A 19359-nucleotide genomic window follows, 5' to 3' on the forward strand; every position below is an offset into this window, starting at 1 on the left:
ACTCTGTATTTCTTCTCTGTAGGTTCTTTCTTCTTTTCCACTTAGAGAAAACCCATTAACATTTCTTTTAGAGTAGGTTTAGTATTGATGAAATGTTTCAGGTTTTGCTTGTCTGAGAAGTTCTTTGTCTCTCTTTCAGTTTTAAATGGTAATCTTGCTGGGCAGAGTACTCTAGGTTGCAGATCATGCCACTCCCTTCTGGTCTGCGTGGTTTCTGCAAAGAAATCAGCTGATAGTCTTATGGGTGGGGATTCTGTTTTCTTTTTTTCTTGCTGCCTTTAGAAGCCTCTCTCTACCTTTTGCCATTTTAATTATGTTATCTCTTGGTGTGGGTTTCCTTCAGTTCAACTTGTTTGGGGCCCTCTGTGCTTCCTGTTCCTGGATATCTTATTTCCTTCAGGTTTGGAGAGTTTTCAGCTGTAATTACCTCAGCTGCATCTTCTCCTATAATGTGAATGTTGGTTATTTAATATTATTTAAGAGGTTTCTTATACTGATTTCATTTTAGAAATCTGTTTTTCCTCTTGCTGTTCTGTTTGGATGATTTACATTTTCCTGTCTTTCAGATCATATATGTGTTCTTTAGTATCACTTAGTCTGCTATTCATTCCTTTTAGTGTGTTTCTTTTTCTTTTTTTTTGGGCAGCTATTGAATTCTCTTCAGATTGGGTCTTTTTAAATATTTTCTAGTTCCTTTTTAAAATTCTGTGTTCAAGTATTCTTTTCTCTAAATTCAATTAACATTTTTATTAACAATGTTCTGAATTCTTTACCTGGTAATTGTTTATTTCTGTTTCATTATTTGTTTCTTCAGGGTTTTTTTCTCTTGTTCCAGTTGAGAGCAGTTCCTCTGCATTTTTATTTTGCTTAACTTTCTCTGTCACTGTGAATTTAGGTGAAACATTTACCTCTTGTGGTCTTAAAGGGGTGTTCTGATGTGGGAGCATCCTTATACAGACTGCATGTGCCCAGTGTTTCCAATGGGAGAGCTGGATCCCTTCAGCAGGGGGTGGGGCTGGAGCTGGGTGTGAGGCAGACCTCGCCCCTGCCCAGTGGCCGGCACCCTGCTGGGACAGGATCTGATCCAAGTTGCTGGAGGCAAGGGTCGGGCGGGCTGGCTCTGTTCCCTGTGGGTGTGTGTCCTCCCCCTCCCTGCGTTGGAAGCCTTGCCCCAGAGCCGGGAAGTACTGACCACAGTGGTGCCCACGTGGACCCTCTGCAGGCAGAGGTCTGAGCTGTCTGCCCACGGGAGCTGCACTTGTCCCCTTGCTCTGCTCACACGCAGCCTCGCGCGCATGTCCCCCTGCCCCTCAGAGCCCATCACCATGCCCAGCCCCCACCAGCTGTCTTGTCACGGGGCTGCCCTGCAGGGTCCCGGGGCCGGTGTGGAGTCTCCGTGTATGTCCTGTGGGAGCTGTGGGGTAGAGGCTGCCGTCAGAGTTCTAGGCTCCTTCTGACACGCCACGTGAGTAAGTGCCAACCATGACTGCTGCCAACACCCACGCTCCGCCCCAGGCCCGGGGTGCCCCTGGACGCTGTGCAGTGCCGCGTCGTCCTGCTGGAGGACGTGGAGCGGAGGGAGGTGCGCGCCCAGGCGGGGAACCTGGCAGCCACTAGAACACTTGTCCAACCGCCCCCTCTGCCCTGCTCTCCTCGCGGGCGTGCACAAGCCAGCACACACACACACACAGACACACACACACACACTCCCTCCCTCCCTCCTTCCCACAGCCCTCCTGCTAGTTCCACCTGCCCTCCCGTCAGCAGGGGCGGTTCATCTCCCCGGGTTACGACCCCAGGCCTGCAGCATCCCCTGAGGCTCTCACCGTTCACTCCCCGGGATGGGTCTCTGCCCCAGTGTTCTCCCTCTTCAGTCCCCTCTCAGGGGCACAGGTGCTGACCTGATCGCTTTTCTTCCTGTCCTACCCAATTACATGTGGATCTCTCTCACAGCCTTGGTTGTACAGTTTTTCTGCCAGTTTCCAATGAGATTTATTCCATATATAGATGTAATTTTGATCTGTTTGTTGGCAAGGAGTGAGTTCCATGTCTTCTTACTCTGCCACCTTGATCGATCCCGCCTTGCCATCCATGTATCATCTTTGGTGAATTGTCTGTTAAAATCTTTGGCCTGTTTTAAAAAATTGGATTATTTCATTATTAAGTTTCAAGATTTTCCTATATTTACCAGTCCTTTTCAGATACTTTTTCTCTCTCAGGATGTGATTTTTCATTTGTTCAACAAGTATGTTTTGAAAAGCAAAAATGTATTTTGATGAAGTCCAATTTATTGATGTTTGTGCTTTTCTGACATAGATAAGAAATCTTTGCCAAGTGAAAGTGAAAGTCACTCAGTCGTGTTCGACTCTTTGCAACCCCATGGACTATACAGTCCATGGAATTCTCCAGGCCAGAATACTGGAGTGGGTAGCCTTTCCCTTCTCCAGGGGATCTTCCCAACCCAGGGATCAAACCCAGGTCTCCCCCATTGCAGGTGGATTCTTTACCATCTGAGCCACCAGGGAAGCCCAAGAATACTGGAGTGGGTAGCCTCTCCCTTCTCCAGGGGATCCTCCTGACCCAGGAATCAAACCGGAGTCTCCTGCATTGCAGATGGATTCTTTACCAGCTGAGCTATCAGGGAAGCCCAAATCCAACATCAAATCTTATTTCTCTTTAGTTTAGAAGTTGTGTCATTTTAGCTTTTACATTTAGGTCTGTGATCCACTTTGGTTAAATTTTTTTTTTTTGGTTAATTTTTAAATATAGTGTGAGGAAAGGATTGAGGTTCATTGTTTTGCCTGTGGCTTTTATTCTAGCAACATTTGTTGAAAAGTTTATTCAGACGGAGAAACTGTTGAATTGCCTTGGCCCTGTTTTGTTCTGTTGATCTGTTTGTCAGTCTTTACATCAATAAAACCCTGTCCTGATTACTGTAGCTTTATAGTAAGGCTTGAAATTAGGTATTAGAAGCCCTTCATCTTTGTTGTGCCTATTAGTAGTTATTTGAGGTATTGTAGGTTCTTTGCATTTCCATATGTAGTTTAGAATGAACTTGTTAATTTCAACCAAAAAGCTTTTTAGGGATTTTGATTGTGATTGCATTTTATCTTTGGATCAATTTGGGCACGGGGGAGAACTGATACCTTAATAATGCTGAGTCTTCTGACCCACAAACGTGCTATCTCTCAGTGTATTGTCATCTTTAGTTTCTCTCAGAAATGTTTTGTGGCTTTTAGTGTACGTATCATGCACACACTGTAATTATTGCCCTCTCCGTTACAAGGTTGATCATCTTGACATATACTCGAGGACCATTTTAATTTTCTTTTTGGGGAATTATCTATACTCTTTATTCTGTTTCATATTGAATTTTTTTTTTTTAATTGATAAAATCTGTGATATGAGTTGTAAATACCTTTTTCCCAGTTTAACATTGTGTACATTGGTTTCTTGCTAAGTATAAACTTTGATTTTTATGTAGTCAAATTTATTTTTTCTTTTTTGGCTTCTGGAATTTGTGTCATGCCTAGATTTTCCTTGTTTTCCAGAGAATTCCTTACCACAGTTTATTCTGATATTTTAGGGTTTCATTTTTACATGTAAATCTTTGATTGTCTTCAAATTTATCCTTGTAAGAAGATGTGAATTGATTCAAATCATTTTCCAGATGGCTCTCCATCTGGAAAACACTGTTAATGATTCTAACTTCATTGTATTAAATTTCTGTGGGTTTTTAAGTCTTACTTTTGAACTTTCTGTTCTTTTCTATTGACTCATTTATTTATGCACCAGGATCACACCATTTTAATATCTGATTTAGCTAATCTCCTCTCATTGGGATAGGAGGAATTTCTTAACCTGCAGTCCACGTGCAGAGCTTGTAGGGGACAGAAAAAGTCCATGAGTCTAGTGAAATTCTACTGACAATTTTGGGTATACAGTATATGTGTACGATGTCTTTTCAGGGAGAAATCCATAGGTTTCATTAGATTCTCAAATAGGTCTATGACTCAAAAAATGTTAAACCTCAGATCTAAAAAAGTGTTTGAGCCAGATATCTGTAAGGCAATCCATGAATGTTATTTTTATAGTCATATTTCTTTATGAATGAGATATAAGTAATTGCCTGTACACACACTGAGTAATATCAGGAAGATACATAAGAAATTGATAACACCAGTTGTCAGAAGGTGGGAACTAGTGGTTTAGAAACAGTGGGAAGGAGACTTCATTATTATATCCTTTGTATCTTTGATCTTTATCCACATGATTGTATTGGCTTTTCTTTTAAAAAGGTGACTCAATATTTAAAAAATTAAGGTGATGAATTGGATGACTCTTCTATGTTGTCCCAAGAATGAGTTCTGTGGAGGGAGGGCTTGGTAATTTACTACTGGCTTTTTTATATTACAGAACACAATGCTAGACTTCTTTGTTAGAAGGTAACCTAACAAACAACTTCTTTGCTAGGTTACCTTCCAAGCCACTGTTAGATATACCACTTCTAAGCCAGTTTTTTTTTTAAACAGTAAAAAAAATGAACTTGTAAGGTGGTTGTGTAGATTGTTAGATAGTATATGTAAAACACCTAGTACAAATGTTAGTTTCTTTTTACAACATAATCTTTTCTCTCTCCAGGGAGTCTGAAGATACAGTATTGCTGGTTCTCAAAGAAATCTACCAAACCCAGGGTATCTTCCTTGATCAGCCTTTACAGTAAAAATGAACCACCTAAGGCTGCTTAATGTAAGTTTTTAAATGTCATGTATGTAGCATTGTTCCTACATATTAACATGTGGAGCCTCAAAAGCTGCTTGGAAATGTACTTTTTGTTGCTTGTCACCAAGATCTAGGTTATTACTCATTTTTAGAGGGACTCTGGTTAAAATTCATGGGAAAAAGCACTGGAGGCCATTTAGAGAAAGGTTAGCATGTGTTTTGCTAGCAACTTGGTCCAAAAACACTTGTCATTTTTAGGATCTAAACTCAGAATCTTCATGGTTCTGACCATCTAAGAGTTACCATGACAACATTTACAGCTTTAAGTACATACAGTCCATTCTGGGATTTACATTGCTGTTGTTGATCAGTCACTAAGTTGTGTCCAACTCTTTGTGACTCCATGTTCTGCAGCACACCAACCTCCTCTGTCCTCTACTCTCTCCTGGAGTTTGCTCAGATTCATGTCCATTGAGTCAGTGATGCCATCTAACCAACTCATCCTCTGCCGCCTCCTTCTTTTGATTTCAATCTTTCCCAGCATCGAAGTATTGGAGCTTCAGCATCAGCCTTTCCAGTGAATATTCAGGGTTGATGTTCTGTAGGATGGACTGGTTTGAGCTCCTTGCAGTTACAACAGTTTCAGCTTTCAGCATAGACAGCCCAGCCTAGGATTCACATTACTCAGCCCTGTATATATGTATTAATAGTCAGAAAGCTTGTGTGTCAGACTCTGGTGTTCTCTCTGGTTGCCTTCAGCGTGATGACCTCTCTTCCACTTTCTCCCCTAGATGGACACTGAGGGATCCTTCCCCAGAAAACCTGCCTCTCTGTTCCTGCGTTTTCCTCTCAGCTGTGTCATTCCCTGCATGTTGCCTGCTACTTACTCACCACTAGGGTCTCTGGAAGATAATCTTCCTCTCTGGAAGCAAGTGGAAAAGCAAAGGGAAGACCCTGTCACTTTTTACCACTGGCTTCACAGAAACATTCGCCATTCTTTCTTGATGGCTGCGGGCAGTCTGCATCTTTAATTCTCTGATGGTATTTATGTACCACACTCTATTGCTTATTACTTGAGATGGTATAAAGCTTGCCTTGAGTTTGTTTTGGGTTGGGTGTAAATTTTTCTAGGAGGTTATTGTTTATCTTTAGAGAATATTCTAATCTGGTAGTGGGTTCCTGAGACTCAGAAGCCATTCTAGGTCTGCTTATGGTCATGGGTGTTCTCTGCGTTTGAAGGCCAAATCTAAGTGGAGGAGGGAGACTGGTGGGCAGTCAGATTCTTTCCAGCCAACTTCTGTTTTCCACACGTACTGTATGAAGAAAGACTAAAATTATAAATACTGTTTACTTTCTATAGTTGACTGACAAGATTTATTGCTAGGACTCACAGAGGCTGTTCATTGTTTTTACAGCTATTTGAGCTGCTCTAAGAGTCTAAAGTGGACAGTTTAGTTTCCATCAGGTACATCTTTATAAAGATATTATATATCCTAGACCTGCCCTTTTATATCGTATCATACTTCAAACTGGGAGACTCCAGATGAAGTCCAACCTAGTTATTTGTTAGTTCTTAAGTTTAAAGTTATAAACGCTGAAAAACCTGCAGTTACACAGCTTTGACTGCTTATGAAGTGATGAATAAAAACTTCTAGTGGTGTGTTCATGGTGGAACAACTTGTGAAAGCCATCTGCCACATCAACTTGTGTGAAGGGAGTGTTGAAGAATGTTCTCTTCAAACAGACGCTGTCGCTCTGAGTCCCCGCAGAGCAGGGAGCAAATGGACAGGCCTCGGCACAGGCAGTGCCGGGGGAGGGGTGGGTCTGCCCAGGGGGATCCTGGCTCTGTGGGGCTAGGAACAGCTGCTGCAGAGGCAGTGTCAGAGTGTGCAGGTGAGGGGGGTGAACGTAGACCCCCGGCATTTAACGTTCACATAGGCCATCTCTGTGACAGCAGAGGGAATGTTACGATCACGCTAGAGATAAGGCTGGGGTACTGCTGAGAGCCTGGCTTCTCCGTGTCCATCTGCTTACAGACTAATGCTGACCAAGCCACTAAGATGTTTCAGCTCTATGAAATGCTTTATTTACTACATAAACTCCGAGACCGAAATAAGGGTTACTGAGAATTAGGTAGCATTCAATGTAAAGGGGGAGCTTTCATCAAGTTGTTGTCCTCAAATTTAAATTTACTCTTCCTATTAACAGAGTAAGTAAATTGTAAGAGTAAGCCAAAGGACAAGCAAGAGTGAGTCCCTGTAACCAAAGATGAACAGCATCACCCCGGATTGTTAGATAAACCACTGTTTGTACTAAGAAGTGTTTCCTTCCTGGTGGTGAAGGGCAGGTGACTGGAGAAGAGCTTTATGCCCTGTGTCCCCTGTGTTGGCATCACGGATGCGTCTTACACAGGGTGCTGAGCTGGACTTAAACTCCTTATTCAGCTGTTTATCTTTTGCACTACTTCAGTTGTATCATGTGCAATCTCTTGACCAAGCCTATTTTTAAACTATGGTAGAGTATCATTTTATACATATTTCCAGCTGCAGAATTGGTATTGCTTATCTCAAGAGAGATTGTTTGCATGGAAAGATTAATAGCACTGATTAGCTTTCTAATATTTTGCACTTTTTGAAATGTTTGTTTTTTATGTGATTATATTTAAAACTTTAGTAAATACTGAAATAAAACCGATTTGACCAGTTGCCTACTTCTACCTGGCTCATCCATCAAAGACCAGAGAGAATCAGTACAATAACCATTTTCTCCTCCCCTCTGTGTTACTAAAACAAATTTTAAAAAAGTACTGGGCAAAGAACTGACATTCGGGTTCTTTTCCCCTTGACTGTTAAACTACGGTGATTATAAGGTAAATATTGAGAGCTCTTTGGTATTATTAACATCAGCCACTGCTGGAGACAGTTGAGTCACTTATGTCAGATGGGGAATCCAGTGTTTAACTTGAAATGTTTCAGTTCTCAAATGGAACTTTAAGTGCAAAGCCCACATTCACCATTTTATTTGCATATTTCATTTACATAAGGAAAAAGGTGCACTGAAAATGTTACAGAAAGAAATAAAAAACAAGGTCATATTAAAGTATGATCAGCATAGAGAGAAGGGTAGTTTCAGGTCCTGTGCATCAGTTCCGACCACGTCCCGTAACTGTTCCTCACGGCCCACTGGGGATGGGACAGGACACGCTGGTCTGTCCTCCAGGTAAGTCTCTGAGCACCCTCTCCTGCCTCAGCCACGTGGCAGGGTGGGTGCGTTCGCACAGGTCTGCAGCCGTGACTGCAGGCAGGGCGGCTCGTGAGCTCGGTTCAGCACCGGTGGGGCCGGGACCGGCATCCGCTGTTGGTACTGAATCGACGCTCCTGACCGTTTTCTTGTTTACTGTGTTTACTCAGTAATTCAACAAATTATCAAATGACTTATATTCACAGAATTCAGAAGGGACAGCACTATTTAGCTGGACTTGGATAAGCAAAACAGTGGTAAATTAGTCAGAATTGGACATTTTCCTATTTCAGGCGTGGAATTGTCCCACCAGAGAAAGTAAACCGAAGTAAAATAATTTAATTGCTCATGCCCTGGATTTTAAGATTCTGAGCTATGGAAAGTGGAAATTAAGTTCTGGTAATCAATGCTAGTGTCTAGGATAAAGTGAGGCTAATGTAAACGGTTCTTTGTGACAAAATCCTTCTAAGAACCGTACTGAAGTTACATGTGAAAACACTGGATCTTGGGATACCAGTCCGGTGGACCAGACTTGTACGCTGTTGGGGGACAGTAGTGCAGGACTTCAGCCCCTCTCGATAAACCCCTGCGCACCGGGGCAAAACTGCACCAGCCTGTGGGCTTCTGTCCTCACCTGTGTCTCAGGAGGTGAAGGTCAGACATTCTTGTCCTGGGCGTGAGGGGAGAGGAGGGCCGATGGGCCTGTTCTCCAGGGAGGCGGCTCCAGTGTCTAAACACAGAAGGGCTGCGGGTCGCGGGGCTGCTTCTGCGCGGCGGGAAGAGCAGGGCTGAGGGGCAGCGGCCTGTGGCACCCGGCGTCCGTCAGCGGGGGGTAGTGCTGCCTGTAGCAGCTGTACGCGGACGCCAGGCCGATGGCGGACCCAGCCAGGACGTCTGAGTGAAGACAGGAGACGGCCTTCCCTCACTCACAGGTCGTGCTTGCCGGTGGAGGGAGCTTGACCGACCCTCCAAGGCTACTCGTTTAGCCTGCAAAACCCCTACATTCCAGGGTTACGGTTTTGGGGGATTTTCTTAGTTTTATCATATAGCGGCACTATTGTCATTATCAAGCTGTTCCCTTAAACACCACATCAAAACACATCTTTAGTTAAATAAGTAAAACAAGACATTTTCTGAGTTCACTACATTGAGTTATTTTAGTTTGGAAGAATAACAGGTTCATTGAATACTATGAAAAACCCCTCATCACCATTCAAAGGGTTCTAGAGGAAGGAATAAACTCTCCAGGAGTTGCCTCTCTTCGCAAAAATTTAGTTTATCCTTCAGAACAGCTCCTAAGGGCCTCTAGCTAATACTGGCAGCTTTTTTTTTTTTTTTTTAATTTTGGGCTTTCTCTGCAGATACTCTGTAATTTGGATGTTTTACTATATCATTCAACTTAAATTTCTTTGGTTTAATTACAATTTTATGTTTTTTAAATTTTACTTCCATTACTGAACAAAAACCTTGACAGTGAAGTTGATTTTTAAGATAGTAAACTGAACTTTGAGGTTGGTTGTAAAAAATTTCTTAAAAGAGTTTTTTCTGAACTTATGATGCTTCAAAGTAATGGGAAAATTAGGATGTCCCTCTCTGGTAATCTGTTTAAAAGATAACAGTGAAAAAAAAAAAAAAAACAACAGTGTGCTTTCCCATCTTCCATGTAGCAATAAGCCACACTCTCAGTTCAGATCCAGACCATCCTCCCCGCACTTGTCTGTTCACTCAGCAGATACCTGGGGGTGTGTCCCAGGCCACGTGTGGGGGACAAATGATGGGAGAACCGTGGCGGGTCCATAGCCCGGATGCCTCACTTACCCTGCCAGTGATGCTTGTAGTCACAGGTGCGGGACAGTGCAATCACAGCTGCAAAGAGTAGGGGTGACAGAAACGAACAGAATCTCCAAGATTTTCCTCGGCCTCGTGGTGTGAAGCAGTGTAACTTCCCCGCCAGATAGAAGGATGCGAAGCCCAGGCCGGCAAATGCAACTAGAAGAGGGAAAACCTCTCAGTATATGTCTTTTAAAGGAAAAGAAGACAGGGTTATGAACATGTTCTTAGCCCTTTTTGTAGCTTCTGGTGTAGATCACTGATCGCAACTGTCAGTTATGAGGGAGGAGAAAACAAGGGAAAATGAAGGATTATGTCCCAAAGTGAGTGACATTTACCTGGAAAAGAGTTTTTGGAATCCTAGCGATGGGACTTCACTTCCCATTGCCTCTGTTTCCTCGTATATAAATGGGAATCATAAAAAGAACCCATCTCATTGGGCTAATATGCTGTCAAATGAGACACGAATCTAAAATGCTTTTGGAAGTACCTGACTAGATAGTAACTCTTCCATAAAGGTTGGTTAATATTTTTATGGCTAGCATGAGACTGCAGGATTTAGGCAGATAATACAGGAATAATGTTCAAATTTCATGAAGGGAAACTACTTCCTCTGTCCTTAAATGTTTAATACTTGAGGTTCAAGCTTGTTATTAAAGAAGGGGGGCTCTCTGATTTCTAGATACAAGAACAAGAGTGTGTGAGATGTTCCCATCCTCACAAGTTCCCTTGGGTTTTCAATGATTAAAAAAACACAAACACAGATGTAGAGTTCACATGGTATTCATACAGGAAGAGTGGCCACTGGGGAAGCTCTTACGGCCCTCGTTCACCACGGCCTTGTCTCCCGTGCACACCAAGTCTCCACGGGCTTGCCCATCAGGGAAGCAGCGGTAGAAGAAGTCTGGGCGTGGCCTGGAAGAAATACGCCGGGTCTGAACGTGGATCATTCACAACGCCAGACATTGTTCTTCTGTTGTGTTAGACATCGATTAACCTGTTAACTGTCAATCAAATAGCATCCCAGGCAGAACAGTGAAACTGGACTGGATAGTCACCACTAAGAGAAAAGCCTTATTTTTCCAAGGTTAGTATTTAAATCAGAAGAAGAAAAAAAGGCTGCTGCAGCACATAATTACTTGTTAGGGGAGAGAGTCAGTCATGCTGCAGCTTCCTCAGGGTGCTCTGGAGGACACACTCTGTGGCACTGGGAAATGTGCTGTTCTGAGCAGAAAAGAGCTGGAGAGTCAGAGGGGGACCGAGGCAGAGGGAAGGGAGGAAGCGTTAAGAGAGGAGGCTCGGGAAGGTGCGGCGGGGGCTGCGTGACCCCCCTCTCCTGACGGGGGAGGGCTGACGGCAGCTCGGGCACTCACCTCCCCACTATCAGTTTGATCGTGTTGGTGAAGACGCCATTCAGGGCCAGGGCCAGGCTGGCCGCTGCAAAGCAAAGAAACTCACTGTCGGCGGGTCTGCAGAGGTCCCTGCCTCGTTCAGCACAGCCACAGGGGACACTGTCTCGTGGGACAGCAGAGTGGTCGGCCTCCAGCCAGACTGGAGCATAAAAGGAACGCGGGCCTTGGTGGCCGCTGCGGTGCCACAGGGAGGACGTCTGGCCTAGCCTGAGGACGCCCGCAGTGCACACAGTCCTGTGCCTACAGGTGTACCCGGGAGGTGACCCACAGCTCACAGGTAAAAAGCGGGGTAGAGGGGAGAAAGAGTCACCTTAGGGGTTCGCAGCACGTGGCCTCCACACACTGAGGCCACCAGCTCCATGGGGGGGACCCGACGGCAGAGGGCGGGGGGCACTCTTACCCAGGCAGGCCTGCCGGCTGTCGGCTGCATCCGCCTTCTTGAGACACCTGGCCAAGAGGACGGGAGCCAGTGGGGCGAGGAAGGCGATGACCTGCACGGGACACAGCGGAGCTGAGCACACGAAAGAGAACAGAACCAGCTTGAAAACACAAGACCTCCGACAGCAAGAGGGGCGGAGTGACAGCAGAAGTCACACACCAGACCTGAACTGCTCCCCTGCAGGGGCGGCGTCCAGGGTCCGCCTGCGGCCCCCTGGGCCCCGAGCTCCCCCGGCCGCCCTGCGCACTGCACCCAGCACGTGTCTCCTGAGCCAAAGCGGAGGGACATCCGCTCTCAACCCCGCCGAGAAGCACGGCGACGCGAAGCCCCGTCTAGCACGGAACTTCCCATAAACGTCGCCGCGGAGCCGGGATGACCGCCCACGCCCTGAAAGCGCGGTCAGAAGGCAGGCTGGTCCTCCACGCACAAACATCGGCTTGGTGGGGAGATACTCTGCCTCCACGTACGGATTCCGGTAAAGCCACATCTCCTCGGGCTGGATGAGCCTCTGGAAGGGCGGCAGCAGCTCCGTCACTCTGAAGGGGACACAAAGGAGCGGAGCGTCGGCGGCTTCCGGCAAGCTCGCGCGGAACCCGGTCGGGTCTCGGAAAGGAGGGTGGGGGGCTGAGGGCCCCGGGGTCGGGGAAGGGGGCAGAGCTTAAGTCCTTACAGGAAGGCCGCGAACAGCGCGAGCCGCACGCCCACCTCGGCCGCGAGGGCTGCGACGGCCACCTTCCCCTTGCCCATCGCCCGGTGAGCGCTCAAGGCTGACGTGGCGGCGCCGGGGGCGGGGCGCCGCGCGGGAGATGGGCGGGGCATCCCTTCAGGGGCGGGGCGCCGCGCGGGAGATGGGCGGGGCGGAGGGAGGAGTCGTTCTCCGCGTGTCTCTCCACCCGCCCTCCCACGCCGCCCCAATGCTTCGTACTCACTCGGCCTTTGCTCCCGGGAAGCGCGCAGAGTGCGCGTTTCCTGTTGCTGCGTTGCCAGGTCCCTTGCCGTTTTCCGCGGCTCCGCTAGACCTGGGCTGCAGGGCCCACCGGCCAACCCTGCACTGGTCCCCTCCCGCCCAGGTTGGCCTGTTGGTCACTGAGTTGTAGCAAGAAGTTGTGGCAATGAACAAGTCCATACATTTAATTTTGGAACATACAGGACAATTTATTGAAGTCAATCTCAAGCAAAATCTGAAATCAGTGGAATGTCATTAAAAATCTCTCCAAATTAATCCTCACGGAAGCAAAAAAAAAAAAAATTTGAATCCCAAAGTATTTGTAAAATAAAAAAGGTAACATCTCAGTAAATAGAATGTACAAAAATTATATGTTCCTACCAGCACACACAGTAGTAAGGAGCTTCAATATTACAGGCAATCCTAATACACTGTAACTAGTCAACAATAACCTATCTATATACAGGTTAACCAAGCTTTAAACGTTTCACACTATGCAATAAAACATGGGCCAATCAACAAAATCCCCAAAATATCATATATCTTGAAGTCTATGTGGCAACATCAAGTCATTATTCAGTAATGCCCTAGTGGAACACCCCCCAGGGAAAATGAACACTAATCCTTAGTATCAGGAGCTTCTAGCCAAGTCACAGAAACTCTAATAAAAGAGATTGACTTTTAGTGAATATTGATGCTTTGTTATTAAAGACTCAAGTCTCAAGTGATTTAGGCAAAATAACATTTCACAGGATCTACAAAGTTTATTACAGATAAACAAAGTACAGAAATAACCAATCTACAAAGGTCATTATCATAGATAAAGATCACGAGGAAATGAAAACAGAATCTGTAGGTAGAATCTGTAGGTATCTGTGGTTGTTGTGCAATATCACAAGTGGATACAAATGGATTTCTCATGTCAATTCCAATTATGCACACACCCTTATATATAAAAAGAACCTTATTATTAGCCAGTTGCAATCATCATTTAGCATCTTAGTTATCAGTGGCGATATGATTTTCTTGTTTAACATGGAGGGCATGTGACAGCACGAATGAGATAATGAGCAATGTTAGTGACAATGAAGGAAAAGGACATTTTATCCAGTCTGCTTCTAAACTGACAAGAGTTACACCATATACACCCCTCATCTAGGTCATCTGATGGATACTGACGGTGGTGTGCACACATTAGAAGTCTGGCGGCTGGGGAAGGGGAACCCGAGGGTGCTTTCTTGCCAATTAGCAGATGCAGTGATGTCATGCAAGAAGACAAAGGACTGGAATAAAGGACTTTGGCAACTATTCCTCTTCTCCCTTTCTCTTACATGCTAATGACTTTGAGATGCTCCTGAAAGACAGGTATTTCTCTACCTCCTCTCCCTTCGTACAAACGTGCCACATGCACCTGAACTTGTCACTTAAGCCATGGACTGACTGCAGAAAGAACGGAAATGGGTTTGAAACACACAGGTCACACCCGGCATTTCAGGAGTGTAACGTAAGTGCAAAGTTTTTTTTTTCCCCCCTACACAGGCATCTATTAAAAGGAAAGAAGAGGTGCGTGGGGATAGGGTTGACAAAATAACAAAGTAAAGAACATACATAGGAAATACTCATGAAAATGCTGCTGGTATTTCATGCAGGAGTCTCTTCCCTGACTACATGCACTGAATCTGAGAGACCTACTGTGGACGCTCCCATGTGCAGAACTTCACCTCTAACTCAAGTTCAAGAGGGTAAGAGACAAAACAGTGTACAAAACAATGCTTTCTACTTCATAAATTTAAAAATAACTGTAAAACAAGGAGAATCTGAGGAGTTTCAAGTACTTAAAAAAACCTGAATTCAATGAGGCAGAGGTCTCAATGTTAAAGTGACTACTTCGTACCTGTGGTAAACATTATAATTCCCCTCCCTCACCCCACTGTAACCCCATTTCTCCCAGTACCCCACCCCAGATAAACATTGGTAGATTTCAGTATATACAAATTTCCAACTCTTTCATATATGTCAGTACATGGCAAAGCTATCTAATTAAGTCTATTCCCGAGCCTATCTGGAAATGGAAGTGAGTTCCACTCTCTTTGTTTACAAATAACCAGAGACCAAGTCTAGGTCAAAGAAAGAAGGCGAAAGTCGCTCAGTCGTGTCCAACTCTTTGTGACCCCATGGACTATACAGTCCATGGAATTCTCCAGGCCAGAATACTGGAGTGGGTAGCCTTTCCCTTCTCCAGGGGATCTTCCCAACCCAGGGATCGAAACCAGGTCTCCCCCACTGCAGGCGGATTCTTTACCATCTAAGCCACCAGGGAAGCCCAAGAATACTGGAGTGGGTAGGTAGCCTATCCCTTCTCCAGGGGATCTCCCCAACCCAGGAATCAGACCAGGGTCTCCTACACTGGAGGTGGATTCTTCACCAGCTGAGCTATCAGGGAAGCCCAAGTCTAGGTGGCCTGAGGCCAAAGGAAGTTGTTCCGAGTGATCACTTCATGTGATCACTGCAGCTGCAGCTACAGCTCCAGCTCCGACCCGAGGGATTTAGACACACCAGCTTTTTAAGAAGTAATTCAAGTCTAATTTGCACTGCTCGTCAATCGAGCAACTTCCCCTGTCCCTTCATGCTGTCCCTTCTGCAGAAGAACAACTGGTGTGCGCTTCCCAAGCTGTCAGCACGCCACGGAGACGAATTTTCTCATCCTAATGGGACATGGTGTGCGGGAGCATCTTAACTTTAAGGTGAATGCTAAAGAAGAGCTTTCTGTTTTAAAATGAAATGAGAGACAAGCAACAAATCCCTGGGAGTCCAGAGCCTGTGTTCTACACGGCTGGCCCGCCTGCTTCCTTCCAAACTGCAGATCTGGGCTGGACCCTGCCCAAACACACCACGCAACAAGCTACTATGAAGTAAGGAAACTCTGCTTCACGATCAGGAAAGAAAGTTGTCTGACAGCCGCCCTGTCTGAGGGTCCTTGACCTGATTATCTCGAGGTTGTGGGCGTCACAGCATTCTTCCCAGACCTGCTTCCTAATACTCTGTGGAAATGGCAGCAGGGAGCAGCCTTCCCCCTTCCCTATTTTATTTTTTTAGTCTTTAGATGTGTTCCTGACTTGAACACATAGAAATCTCCAAGTTTCAATGATTCTAAAAGTCAGCCTATTTTATAGCTTAGGCCAGAGCTTTTTTGAGAATTAGGATAGGGTGGGAACTTGTTAAAAAGAGAAATGAAAATAAAACCCACCTCACTCCTAACTGTAGCCCTGATTAGACAGTCAAGAAGTGACTCACTTCCTCCAGCTGCTTCCGTCTTCCAGGAATGCAGCCCCCCTACCCCCCGCCCCCCCAAAAGCGACAGGCAGCTCCCGACTCCCACCAGGGCCTGGAAGGTCTGGAATCTCACCTCTAGTTGTTACAGACCCAGTTTCTGAAGCGTTCTGCCGATTATCAAAAACATTAACATTCACTTTTTCTCTGAACCAACATAAGGTTCAAAAAAATTACCACCGTTATCCCATGCTGCTTGATGTTATTTCATTTTCAGATAAGAATTAAAAACCAGCCATTTGCGGTCTGACTACACCTAGATTTCACAGTTGGCAAATCAAATAACAACTTCCGGCTGCGAGTAAGCAGCGTGTCTGTGGCAGCATCTCATGGCGAACCGTAAGCAAGCACACTGCATGGGTGGATACTTCACACAGAAAGCACGCCTCGCTCTTTCGCTGCCTCCACAGCCTGCACCTTTAAAATACGTGAACCTGTGACGCCAGCAGGAGTGAGTAGAGCTCCTTGGCCCTGACAGGACTAAAACCACTTCTGAGACTGTTAGAGGACATTCCCGGACAGGGACTCCAGAGCTGCAGTCAGCAATTTTGCTTTCCACCCTGATTTCTGAAATGGCAGAACAGTCCCGCTAGCCACCCCCTCCCGCCCCACCTGCCCACCCTGTTGTCCCCCACCCCAAATCAGAAAACTCTCAGTGGAGCTCTGTTACAGATACACAAACAAAATGTGACACAATGCAGAAGCTGCATAAAAATACTTAAACCTAAGGTATTTGTAGTATACAGGATATACCCTGGCTTACCATATAAAAGTCAGATATTAAATAGCACTAAGTCCAAAACAAAGCAAGAAGACTTCATGTTGGATACTGATTCAACGCGAGTTACAGTTCAAATATTAAAGGAAATCCTTCATGTTAGTAAGTTTAGAAAAGCAAATGTTTATCATATACATATATAAAATAAAGTTTTAGTATGATAAAACATAGATTTTCTTAAGTTATTTTTTTTTTAAAAGGACATCAAACTCTATAGTTGCTCAAGAGCAAAGTTTAGTGTTTTGGTGAGCTGTAATTCATGTGACTGGCGGCAGTCGCATTTGGTAACACATGTAGCATCTTCTATCTTGCTCTTTCTTTTGAGACCGTATCTAATCAATAGAATTACTGGAGGCTCAATAAGTTACCTCAAAATTATTTGCTGGAATCACGCAAATGGCAGTTTAGGAGCTTAAGTAAAGGAATTGTAGTGTTTGTTTTTTTGTTTTGTTTTTGTTTTTTTAAACAAAAAAAATCCAGTATAATTGCACATATACATACAAAAAAAAAAGAGGCACGAAACAGATTTTTTTTTCTTTTTTCTAGAGAAGAGCTCTAAACTGATAAGAAAAAAGGGGGGACACAGCACAACCGAAGAGATGCTGTGGAGCGTCATCTTCCCAGCCTTTGTAAGGTCACTGGGCACTTCGGGAGGGAAAGTAAATGCTGCCAGGTACAGGCAATTGTAAGCAGTCAAAATTCACAGAGAAAATTAACGTTCATTCAAGCTAACCCTAGACTTCTACTTAGCACAGTGTTACAACAAGGTCTGACAGGACTAATGGATCCATACAGGGAATCCTGGAGTACACATATTCCTAAGCGTTACAAGCAAGGGCGTTGTGTGGGCAGACAGTCCGCTTCACGAGCGTCTATTCTTGCCAATACTGCTTTCTCGGGAGCTCTCCCTAAGTGCTTCCTGCGATGAAGTGTGTTTATGTGGCCTTACCTACCCTGTACAAGTGCCTCCCTTCCCCGGTGGGGGCAAGTCTAAGGACTGGATAATTTACAAGTCACTTGGGGAATGCCCCGACCCCTTTTGCCCTCAAATGCAGAGTTAAACAAAAAGAGCTACTCAAATCACACGAATTCAAATTCATTTGTGTAGTTTCCATCAAGAAACTGAGTGGTCAGTTGATAAAGGGGATGTTTGACTGGGAGACGGAAAATAAAACACCCAACATTCTCTCCAAGTCAGACCAGGGTCCACAGCACACTGGACAGACAAGGGTGCTCCTCTGACCCGACTTTTGGTCCGTGCCCTTCATCTGCCTTTAGCTGCCTTTACCAGTGCCCCAGGATAACAGGAATGTCCATTCGAACCCTGAATTCACATACCACATAAATGCACTTCACCAAAACACCCATTATCATCGGAGAACATTTCAGACTCGGTGAGACCATCCGCTTCCAGTTTCCTCCAGAAGGAAAAACCAGCAACCACATCACATACCTTTCTAGGTAAAGTCACATCAGAAAGCCCGCCGAGTGTGAGACCATAGACGTAATATCCACTGAGGGCTTTTGTTTTCAGGAGGCCAGGTGCAGTCCTCCCACAGAGCCATCTCTAAGACCATGAGAGACACCTGGAAGGGAAAGCAAAGCCAGCCGCCCTCCCGCCCGGGAGAGGGGCCTGTGACACCGCCAGACCCTTCTCTAGAGGGCTTTCTGCAATTCCTACTTAAAACACACATGTATACACATACACTGATCAGACTATCTGAACTATGCGTCTCAGAATCTTAAAAAATGAAAATAAATAAAGGAATGAGGGCTACTTTTTTTTTGTACACCCAAGGAACACATCCTAGACTTTAAATTTATCTCATTAACAAAAAACTTTCTTTTCTCTCTGTTCTTATTTTAAAAAGCAAAGACAGCTCTTTTTTTTCCCAGCTGCAAAGGCTCTGGAGCACAGTAAAAGGGCAAGAAAAGACCAAGTGAATCTAACCCTCCACAAAGGAATTCCCAAACCGACAGAACTGAAAACAGCAGAGCCCATGACCGGCTTCGGCCTGCGGACCGGCTCCCTGCTCCTGCTTTCGCGAGGCGGCGCTGCTGGCCAAGGCTGCCTGCATCGCAGCGGTCTCTTCTTGCACTGATGCGTCCTCTACTTTTTTCTTCTCCTTTTTTTCCCTTTAAATAAAAAGAAGGACATTTTCCCCGCCCGTTTACTCTTTGACTTCTTCTCCGTGATCCTGTGATTCCAGTTTACACTTGATCTTGCTCCAGTACTCGGGGGACACTGGGGACGCAGGGTCGTGCTCCGAGCAGCAGAGCCGGCCTTCCAGGGCAGAGGGCACCAGCGCCCCCTTCTCGTGATCTTTACAGAAGGACCGGGGGCAGAACTCGCAGAAGGCGACGGCCGCAGCGCTGCACTCATCACACTGGTGCCAGGGGCACTCCCACTTTCCTGGGGAGGCGGGAAGAAGGACGGAGCTCAGTGAGTGCCCAGGTCCATCACCCACCAGACACGCCACCTCCCACCTGCCCCTCTGGCTGGAGGCTGCGTCCGGCTGACCACAGCTCCAGGCCTTGGCCCACGAGAGGTCTGCATGGTCCCGGTAGGGTGGCTGTGATCTCTGCCCCCAGTTCCACACCACAAGGGCCAGCTGCCCACCTCGGGGAACACAAGACCCCAGCCCTGCGCCCACGGGCATCC

General features: G+C 45.7%; 3 protein-coding genes across 14 annotated transcripts in view; 1 reads left to right on the forward strand and 2 right to left on the reverse strand.

Annotated features, from left to right (window-relative positions):
- The window catches only part of DDHD2 (DDHD domain containing 2), a 29638-nt gene extending 22211 nt beyond the window's left edge, over positions 1–7427 (forward strand). For 4 of the 5 annotated variants that reach the window (XM_061134735.1, XM_061134738.1, XM_061134737.1 and 1 more), the window contains 2 exons: positions 4642–4749; positions 5514–7427. In XM_061134735.1, coding sequence (XP_060990718.1) covers positions 4642–4723 — 82 coding nt within the window. In that variant the 3' untranslated portion in view covers positions 4724–4749; positions 5514–7427. The remainder of the gene's footprint in view (positions 1–4641; positions 4750–5513) is intronic. The other variant, XM_061134736.1, reaches the window with a different exon arrangement.
- Positions 7428–7725: 298 nt separating this feature from the next.
- On the reverse strand, positions 7726–13197 carry PLPP5 (phospholipid phosphatase 5). Of its 6 annotated transcripts, none has more exons than XM_061134740.1 (7): positions 12314–12460; positions 12071–12179; positions 11605–11695; positions 11166–11229; positions 10583–10707; positions 9781–9951; positions 7726–8856 (listed from the first exon to the last, which is right to left on the reverse strand). In XM_061134740.1, exons 1-7 carry the CDS (start codon positions 12388–12390, stop codon positions 8693–8695), a joined length of 801 nt encoding a protein of 266 aa, XP_060990723.1. In that variant the 5' UTR covers positions 12391–12460; the 3' UTR covers positions 7726–8692. The 6 variants fall into 6 exon arrangements, with proteins under 6 accessions (XP_060990723.1, XP_060990724.1, XP_060990727.1 ...); XM_061134741.1 differs by having other exon boundaries at positions 12111–12179; positions 12349–12434; XM_061134744.1 differs by having other exon boundaries at positions 12349–12429.
- A 136-nt stretch (positions 13198–13333) lies between these two features.
- Positions 13334–19359, reverse strand: part of NSD3 (nuclear receptor binding SET domain protein 3) — a 104918-nt gene continuing 98892 nt past the window's right edge. For all 3 annotated transcript variants that reach the window (XM_061134732.1, XM_061134731.1, XM_061134733.1), the window contains one exon: positions 13334–19110. In XM_061134732.1, the coding sequence (XP_060990715.1) occupies positions 18869–19110 (242 nt within the window). In that variant the 3' untranslated portion in view covers positions 13334–18868. The remainder of the gene's footprint in view (positions 19111–19359) is intronic.

The sequence above is a fragment of the Dama dama genome, chromosome 32 (assembly GCF_033118175.1).
Source record: "Dama dama isolate Ldn47 chromosome 32, ASM3311817v1, whole genome shotgun sequence".
NCBI classification, from domain to species: domain Eukaryota; kingdom Metazoa; phylum Chordata; class Mammalia; order Artiodactyla; family Cervidae; genus Dama; species Dama dama.